Consider the following 10,000-nt stretch of genomic DNA (forward strand, 5'->3'; position numbering starts at 1 on the left):
CGGAGTGCCACGGGGAGGGCACGCTCGGCCCGCTTGACCCAGGGACGTCTCGACGCCGGCCAAGCATGCAACGTCTCGGCCCTCCTTCACCTCCGGCCACGACGCAGTTCTTAACCAGAGAAACACGAAAACGCAATCCTTTCTTCTTTTCAGCTTTTCAAAATTCTTCGTCTTGATGCTACGATCCTGACGATTGGCGAAAGAGTGCCCGGATATGCAAAGACCGACTATCCGTCCTATAGGTCTTGTATTCTTTGTAATATGTGAAAGTGAGCAATCTAAAAGAACACATCAGTTTGCCACTTATTTTCATGTATTCCACGACACAATGTCTACAAAAATAATATTCCAAAACAAAAAAAAAACAGAGGGAGAGGGAGAGGGAGAGAGAGGGAGAAAGGGAGGGAGAGAGAGAGAGAGAGAGAGAGAGAGAGAGAGAGAGAGAGAGAGAGAGAGAGAGAGAGAGAGAGAGAGAGAGAGAGAGAGAGAGAGAGAGAGAGAGAGAGAGAGAGAGAGAGAGAGAGAGAGAGAGAGAGAGAGAGAGAGAGAGAGAGAGAGAGAGAGAGAGAGAGAGAGAGAGAGAAAGAAAGAGAAAGAGAGAAAGAGAGAGTGAAAGAGTGAAAGAGAGAGAGAGATAGAGAAAGAGAGAGAGTGAAAGAAAGAAAGAAAGAGAAAGAGAGAGAGAGTGAAAGAAGGAAAGAGAAAGAGAAAGAGAAAGAGAGAGAATGAGAGAGATAGATAGAGAGAGATAGATAGAGAGAGAGAGAGAGAGAGAGAGAGAGAGAGAGAGAGAGAGAGAGAGAGAGAGAGAGAGAGAGAGAGAGAGAGAGAGAGAGAGAGAGAGAGAGAGAGAGAGCGAATGACGAGAGCGCGACGAGACCCGAGCTGGAGCGCCGTGAAGACAGGCGAGCGGAGCGGAAGCCAGAATTAGCGGACGCCTCGCATGTGTAACAAAACCCTCGCGCAGGTGTCGGACCATGATAGACAACTTTCCGGGTACATGCGTGGCATCGCGACGCGGGCTGGGTAGGACCACCTTCTCCACCCACCGCCGCGGAGGCTATTGGCTAGCTAAATATATTGTGACCTTGTAGGTAATACCCAGCAGAGCCATGTTGCGGACCTTGACTCGAGGGGAGGGGGGAGGGGGAGAGGGGGATGGGGAGGGGGAAGAGGAAGCCAGTGAGAGGTGGAGGCGGGGGAGGAGGAGGAATAGGATGAAGAGAAGGAAAGAGGTGGAAGAGGAGGATGAAGAGGAAGAAGAGGAGGAGGAGGAGGAGCGAGGGGAGGACGAAAGAGACCTATCAGAGTGCATGATAACTGCACGCAGCGGCGTCGCGGCCTTCTTGCACGACCGCCACCTCGCAGTCCAGTCTACGCTCACGCTGGAATGTGCATTAATTAGTGAGCGTGACGAGCAAGTGTAGCGGCCCCGGCAGATGTTCGGAGGCCTTTCCACACGTGGCTGCCCTCTCTTTCTCTTTTTTTTCTCTCTCTATCTCCCCCTTTCTTCTCCTCCACTTCATCTATTTTTCTTTCTTTCTTTCTCTCCCCCCCCCTTCCTCTCTTTCTTTCTTCTCTTCCACTTCCACTTCTACCCCTCTCTCTCTCTCTCTCTCTCTCTCTCTCTCTCTCTCTCTCTCTCTCTCTCTCTCTCTCTCTCTCTCTCTCTCTCTCTCTCTCTCTCTCTCTTTCTCCTTCATGGCACCTCACTAATAAATCCCGAGCACATGCTGTTCCGTTTACATCCATCCTCGGCCTGCCGGAGAAAATGTGGGCCCAAAATGACGCAATGTCTCCCCGAGAGCTCGAAACTCTGTTGGCCGGGAGGGAGACTTAGAAGGGAAGGGATCGAGATACAGTAATGCCGAGAGTAACAGCTGGGGTCTGCCCATCACACATGTCACCCGCGTAACGTCATGCCGCGTGGGGGGAGGGGGAGGGGAAGCGGGGGGCACATCTGGGGGACAGAACGCGACTTGCCAGGTGTCGCTACATCAGACAACATGACCAAGCACTCTACATACGCCAAAGCCTTCCTCCTGAGCAGCATCTAGCACACGTGTAAACATGTTAACGCACTCCATGAGCTTTTGGCCGGCCGCAGTGCTTCGCATTTCGCTGGGCAAAATTTAGCATAGGTGTTCTCACGTTTCCGCATGTTCTGGAACACAACACCAAAACAGTTTTGTTGTGTCTGGTGTTTGCACGGGTAAAATAGTATACAGCAACTCTCCGCTGCGCCAGATGGTTGCCGGTGCTGGCGGCTGTGCGATAATACTCAACCAAGTGGTCACACAGCTGCGTCGCTCACTAAACATGTTTCTCAATACTTGCTCAACACATCATTCATTTTCTCGGGCACAAACTTTGTTCCAAACACGTCCTGGGAAGCACTAGCTGCAACGCCTGAAATCCCCACGAGACGACAAGCGTGTGAGGAACGCACAACAATCGCACTTGTACACCTACACAGCGAAGGCAGCCGCAGCGCACGCACATCTGTCGCGGCTCCCCACCCGCGACGTACTGGCAGCGCCGCCGCTGTACCTCTGCCACCCCACCACTAGGCACGTATGTATGGCAAATTATAATACGAACTGGACACCGGTTCGAACCACGGGGAAGGGGGAGGGAGGGAGGGAGGGGAAACACAACCCCAACACAGCCAAATGTCGACGGGTGTGCACATCCTCACGTTAGTCCCAAACGCCATACTTATGTTCCCCTCGAGCTCTTCTCTCCAGAAACGTGTAAAAGTCGGCAAACTTGAAATCCTCGAACGTGACATAGCATGTGACGGGGAACCTGGCACTCCTCGCCTATAGTCGAGGGCAAGTCCCCCAGCCAGGTGTATTGTTTACGTTTCTTAGGCTCATTGTATATTCCGTGGATGTTTCACTAATCCCTGCCCGGGCCCTCTGTGACATATTCATTTCATTTTCAGTTAAGACCCAGCACGATTTGTCTGGATCCCGAGTGAAGCGTGAGGATGTTTAGCAAGACTTGAGTACGGTAGGATGCCATACGTGGGTCTTGCCTGGCTCTAGCGGCACAAATGCACTTCTGATTACATCATTGTGCCCGCCTCGCTTCCCACCCTCGAATCAAACTTGATAAAATATACACGGCACATGTGTGTATGTAAGTAAGTGCGTGAGTGAGTGAGTAAGGGTGTCATTGTGTGTGTGGGTGCGCGCACGATAATACATATGACTATACTCTTCTGTTCCAAGTATTTGTACGAAAAAAAAACTATTATATTTTTCTGTTTCTCTCTCACCACCGAGCTTTTTCCCTTTCCCCACACTCTTCATATCCCCCTCCCTCCTCACTATCTCTATCTCTTCCCTCCCTCCTCACTATCTCTATCTCTTCACTCCTTCCTTATCATTATCTCTCTATCTGGCCCCCAAACATTCCCTCCCTCTCTTCGACTCACTCACTCACTCACTCTCTCTCTTTCTCTCTCTCCTTCCTCTCTACACTGTCTCTCACGTAATTATTCTTTAACATATGGTCTCGCTAAAATGACTTCCGCCGCCACAGCCTTCCAGGACAGATGTCGGGGCGAGGCTCTCCTCCAGCGCTCGCAAGTCGCGTTCGGCCCCTGCGATTAGGCAACACCTCATCCTCTATGTATCTTTTTCCAGACGATTATTTTGATGCGATCGCATTTAGAGGCACATGTAAATGCAGACATACATACGCACATACATATACATGTACTGAGTAGTAAATAATTGCCCGATAACAAACATGCACGCAACACTCAAAAACACAACACACGGTATACACATGGTCTCACTGCCCCCCTCCCCCCTCCCCCCTCCAAACGCAACCACACGCACGCACAGAAACGGACATATCACTGCGCCAGCGACAAGGACTACACATGTCGTCGGCCACGCCACCTGCGAGCGACAGATCTCAGGTTACCGCCACTGCCGCGCCACACCCTGGAAGGCATCGGGGTGAACATGTGGGCAGGTGCATCGGCATCGCGATCGTGTGACGTCGATCTTTCCATTCTGTCTCGCTTCTCATTTCCTCTTCTCTCCTTTCTTTTTTTCTACCATTTTCAGCGTTTTTCATATATGGTTCATTTTTTTTTACTCCCCTCCTTCTTATTATTATTCGTTATTATTATCTTTATTAGTATTATTAGTTATTATAATCATCATTATCAGTGATTATTAGTTATCATTATTATTCGTTTTATTATTATTATTATTATTATTATTCGTCCTCACTTAATTTCGTCTTCACTGCCTTCTTCTTCTTCTTCACTCATCTTCCCGAGAGACAAGCGAAGGCAAGATGCAAGGCTGAAGAAGGTAAGACACGGACACGAAAGGATAAACAGACTCGTGAGGGGAGCTGGGTGTGGGTAGAGGGGGAGAGGGGGAGAGGATGAAGAGGAGAGGAGAGGAGAGGTGAGGAGGAGGAAAGAGGGATGAGGGAGGGAGAGGGATAAGGAGGGGGGGGGGGATATCCTGGGCACGACACGCACATGCTGTAGCCTCTCTCATGCAGGATCCGTCACTCTGTCAAGGACACGGCTCTCCTTTGTCAGCAGCCATCCGCGACCCTCTCCTGGCCGACTGTGCGCCACCTGTGCTCCATGTGCCTCGGCCCTGCGTGCCACCTGTGTACCATCTGGCTCCTGGGCCTCCTCCACCTGCTGCTGCCGGCGGAGGAGGCCGAGGGCATGTGGGTGAAGAGAAACAGGTGCGGCGAAGGCGCTGGCGCTGGCGCTGGCGTGCGACATGCTGACCTTGGCGGCTACGGGTGGCGGCGCAGGAGGGCCTCTACATCCTTCACGACCATCACTAAGATGTTCTCGCCCGTGATACTGCCTCAAGGCCGCCTGCACCATTGCCATCATGCTCTCTCCGGCCCCCGCCCTTCCCCTACCCATCCCCATCCCCATCCCCTGCTCTCTCTTTCGCTCGCTCGCTCTCTCGGTCTCGCTTTCTCTCTCTCTCTCTCTCTCTCTCTCTCTCTCTCTCTCTCTCTCTCTCTCTCTCTCTCTCTCTATATATATATATATATATATATATATATATATATATATATATATGTGTGTGTGTGTGTGTGTGTGTGTGTGTGTGTGTGTGTGTGTGTGTGTGTGTGTACATGCAGACATATACATGCACACATAACATGCATGTACACATCCCCTCCTTATAACTTTCCTGCTCAGGGTCAGGCCAGGGCAATGCGGCACAATAAGCAGCGTGTGAGAGCAAGAGCCGAAGGGGTCTGGGAGACAGCATGTGACTCTCGGACAAAGAGCGGCCCCGAGTCACGCCTCTGCAGTGTTGTCCCCTTCACATACATACATACATACATACATACACACACACGCACATACAAACTTACAGAATTCAGTTCAATGAGATTTGTTAAATCTACTCAGAAAGAAATATATATACACATCTATATATACATACACACACACACACACACACACACACACACACACACACACACATATATATATATATATATATATATATATATATATATATATATATATATATATATATAAATATATATACAGAGAGAGAGAGAGAGAGAGAGAGAGAGAGAGAGAGAGAGGGGGGGGGGAGGGGGGGAGAGGGGAGAGAGGGGGGAGAGGGAGTGAGAGAGGGAGGGAAGGAGGGAGAGATAGAGACCTTATCTCCTGAAGAATATACACGTGTTCAGGTCGGGGCAGGTGCGAGTATCATTTAGCACGTGATCACCTGCGGGGCTGAGTGTGACATAACATCATGATGTGTGTGCCCGTTAAAGGATAGACTGGGAGAAGGGCAAACAAAATAACGAATTCAGAATATAAATACGTGAACAGAATAATAATTTTCTTCTTAGCATACAGAAGAGGAAAATGCAAGGCTGTGTGTACGGTAACCTTCTGTGTTTGTGTCAAACCGAAAAGAAGGCAAACTATAAAGATATGAAAAAACAACTTAGAATCGAGTTACAATGGAAAAACTACCCTGCCCCCACTGCATTTATACGCGCGTAAGTCACTCACCACAAGAACACGGAAAAGAAGAGAAAGCGAGGCTACTTTCCCACCGAACTCCTTACCGGGAGCTCTACTTCCCTGAGAGCCTCCTTCGCGAACCCACCCTCCTAACCCTTACCCCCCCTCCCTACCCTCCCCTCCTCCGTTCCCCGGTCCTTACGCCTTGTAGTCTTCCTTGCGAGCGTCGGCAGGCAGGTGTTGAGTCCAAACACACACCGGAAGCCTGCGGTAACTCCACTCTCACGAAACTATTTCCCTCAGCGATTCCAACTCTCTCAGCTGATAGACCCCGCGTAAGGAGCCGATTTTGCTTGTCCCATTCAATGCTTTCATAAAATAAGTTGTGAATATTTAGAGCAGGTGTGTTTGCGCCACTTAGGTGCCCAGTTGCAAAAAGAGGAAGGCAGGAGGGAGAAAGAGGGGAACAGAAAGGAGACGAGGGGAAAAAGAGGGGTTATCAGGGAAGAGGAGGGAAGAAAGGGGTGGGTGTCCTTGGGGCGAGTTCATTATTCCCCGCAGGTGGCAGCGCAGGTGTGAACGCGGGCGACGAGGAGATAGGGACAGGAGGAGGGGGTGGGAGCGGGAGGGGGGTTTGTGGTCGTCCTCGTCCAGGTCACCGACACCGGAACACTCCCCCTCCCCCCCCCTTCCTTTTCCCTACATAACTACTGCGCGCGGGGGGGGGGGGAGGAGGGCTGGGAAGGACGGGGGAAGGGAAAGGAAGAGGGGGGGAAGGGGATGGGTGGAGAAGGAAAGGGGGAGGGAGGTAGTGAGAAAGCCTCGAGGAATTTTCCGCGCTCGCATACATCGTTGGCACATTGTAAGCCTCGAAAAAGCGACAGATGTGTGCAACGACTGACGCCCCCCCCTCCTATTCCTAAGGAACACTATCATCGCGGTTGAAAACGAAACGCCATAACAATACGCGTCACACGTAACGTTCAATAGCACTCGAGGTCTACATATGTTTATCCAAAAGACAAGTTCTTCGCCTGCGCAGTGTTAAAAGGCGACTTGCGATCTGGTTTGGCCACTGAGAACTTGAAGGAGTGAAAGGGTGTCCGCAATCGCTGCGTGAGAAACGTCACTCACGCACGCACTCACTCACTCACTTTCTCACTAACTCATGTACTCACTTACACAAAGACATTTCACTCTTACTTCCTATGAGTAATAACAGTGACAATAATACGATTGAACAAACAGATTTAGTAGCAGGAAATGATGGTTGTAATAATGATAAGGGCGGCGATAAGAAAGACGATCAGAGAGAAAGTGATAATGATGGTGATGATGGTGATGATGGCGATGATGGCGACAGCGATAATGGTGCCGATAACAATTACCGAAGCGCATCCTCCATCCTAGAGTCTCGGCGCAACTCCTCCCCTGCAAGAGATGGGACGTGAAGAGGGCGGGCGGGGGAGAGCGCGTGACTCGAGGAGCCTCCGCGGCACGGTCACGCCCTCGCTGTCTCCCTCAAGCCCATGGCCGGCGATACGTAGCAGATCGCACCCACCCGCACGCCCACCCAATAGCCCGCCTCTTTCATCTTCACGTCGTTTGGGGGTTATTGGGTATCTTCCCGCGCGAGGATGACGCTGCAGATCCGAGTGCTTGTGCGTCGATAGGACTCGCCCGTGTCGCGGGCTCCTTCTGCCTCGGTCTCTATGCTTTCGCTCGTTCTCTGGGTCGCTTTTTTCTGCTTCCGCGCTCTCTCTGTCTTTCTCGGTTTCTGCACCTCCTCATATTCTCTCTCTCTCTCTCTCTCTCTCTCATTCACCTACTAACTCAGACATACATACATAATTCCATATTCAAAATCCTGAAAGTAAAATAGATTGCCTGGTAAGCCTGCTTCGGGGGGAAAGGAAAGGAAAAAGGGTCATAGAGATAAGGCGGTGAAAAAATCCAAGTCTTCCCTAAGCCCAGTATCAGCACCGAAGTCATCACATTCATCATTAGCATCGTCCTGCTTCTAGTTTTCCTCATTCTACTCATCAACATCACTATCGCGCTATCATCCTTTTACTTTTCGTTATCCTCAACGTCAACATCATCTTCACTATCATCACCGTCATCCTCCTGCTCTTTCTCCTCGCCTTCCCCACTATCAACATCACACCTTCGTTATCACTATCGTCATCACCACCACCATCATCACTCTCCGCAGTCAGTCCAGCTCTCCTTGCTTTCCACCTGCGGACCCGCCGGACGGCTCGGCAACAAGCAGACGTGTGACCTTGAACCTCGTCTAACTCTAAAGACAGACAGACAGACAGATAGACACACAGGCATACACTTTCAAAACATGAGTCGTGTCTCTCTTATATGCTTCTTCTCATTTTATTTTCCTTCTCTCTCTCGCACTACCACTCGCACTTGCACACACACACACACACACACACACACACACACACACACACACACACACACACACACACACACACACACACACACACACACACACTCTCTCTCTCTCTCTCTCTCTCTCTCTCTCTCTCTCTCTCTCCATCTTATTTCTTCCTTTGCATTTTGTCCTTCTATTCTTTCTCTTTCTCTTTTCCCCTATTCTCTTCGACTCCACCTCTCTTCCCCATTCCTTCTATCGGTCCATCTCCTTCTCCCCCATTCTCATTCTCTCCCTCTTCTCCTTACCTTCCCTAAATCCCCAACCACCCATCTCCCTCAACCTCCCTCTCTCTCCCCCGCCTCCCCCTCTATCTTACCCTCTCGCAAATATTAAATGAACACTGAAATCCGATCTACCCCGCCCCCACCACCTCTCTTCCCCCTCCCCTTCCCCTGCTCTGTCACCCCCCCTCCATTTCCCAATCCTCCCCCTCCCCTGCCCCTAGCCAGCCTCCCGCCCACCTGACGACGGCGCGTGGAACGGCAAATACCGGCGCAAATACCACGACAAATACCGAGTATTACAAAATACCTGGCCTTGAGATTGCTGTCGAGGAAGGAGAAAAGGGACGCGGGGGAGAAGGGGAGGAAGGAAGGAGGGAGGAAGTGGGCGAAGGAGGAAGGGCGGAGAGGAGGGGAAAGAGGAAGGGGGAAAGGAGGGGAGGGAGGAAGAGGGGAAAGGGGGAGAAGGAGGAAGGGGAAAGGAGAAAGGGGAAAGGGGAGGAAGGAAGGAAAGGGGGAGGGGGACAGGAAGGGGAGAGGAAGGAAAGGGGGAGGGGGATAGGATGGGAGAAGAGAGGACAGAAAAGGGAGGGAGGAGAGGGAAAGGAGGAACGAGAAAAAGGAGGGAGAAGGTGAGGGGCAAGGGAGAAGAGAAAGAGAAGGGTGGGAGGGAGAGAGTGAGGAGGGGTGGAGGTGGCCAAGGAGTGGGAAAGGGAGGAGGGCCCGGGATAGGGGGAAGGGAGAGTCAGGAAGAAGGAAAGGTGGACAGAGGAGGAGGAGGAGGAGGTGGAGAGAAGAGAGAGAGGTCGGTGGGTAGAGAGGTGGGAGATGGGCGGATGAGAGTGAGGGAGAGAGGGAGTGGAGAAGGGGGGAAAGCGGGGGACGGTGTGAAGGTTAGGGAGAGGAAGAAGGAAGGGAGGGGAAGAGGATGAGGGTGAGGGTGGTAAGGGAAGGGAAGAGGGAGGAAGGGGAGGGAGAGAGGGCGGAAGGGGAAGGAGAGAGGGAGGAAGGGGAGGGAGAGAGGGAGGAAGGAAGGAGAGAGGGAGGAGGGGGAGGGGGCGAGGGAAGAGGGGAAGCAGAGATGGAGGAAGGGGAGGGAGAGAGGGAGGAGGAAGGGAGGAGGGGTAGGGAGGGAGGGAGGGAGGGAGGAGGGGAGTAGTACGGGGGGACAGGGATAAGTCATGAGAATGTGGAGGGGGGACAGGGGTGGAGAGGGAGGTGAGGTGAGGAGAGGGGGAAAGGGGGAGGGGAGAGCAAGGGGAGGGCTGGGTCCGTATCCAAGGGAAAAGAGAGGAGGAGAGAGGAGGAAGAGGCGCAGATAATGAAGAG

General features: G+C 51.8%; 1 protein-coding gene across 10 annotated transcripts in view; it reads right to left on the reverse strand.

Annotated features, from left to right (window-relative positions):
• LOC122247116 (uncharacterized) overlaps nucleotides 1-10,000 on the reverse strand; it is a 35,896-nt gene that overhangs the window by 15,506 nt on the left and 10,390 nt on the right. For 2 of the 10 annotated variants that reach the window (XM_086547781.1, XM_086547786.1), the window contains exon 1: nucleotides 2,473-2,572. The exons of 6 other annotated variants lie outside the window; for them this stretch is intronic. Coding sequence is in view for 1 of the 4 variants with exons in the window: in XM_043006130.2 (XP_042862064.1) it covers nucleotides 2,028-2,053 (26 nt within the window). In the remaining 3 variants the exon portion in view is untranslated. Of the gene's footprint in view, nucleotides 1-2,027; nucleotides 2,573-10,000 lie in introns of those variants that run through there. 2 more of the 10 variants (XM_043006131.2, XM_043006130.2) reach the window with 2 other exon arrangements.

Source organism: Penaeus japonicus, unplaced genomic scaffold (genome assembly GCF_977035675.1).
Source record: "Penaeus japonicus unplaced genomic scaffold, GWHDUDI00000001_assembly GWHDUDI00000002, whole genome shotgun sequence".
NCBI classification, from domain to species: Eukaryota; Metazoa; Arthropoda; class Malacostraca; order Decapoda; family Penaeidae; genus Penaeus; species Penaeus japonicus.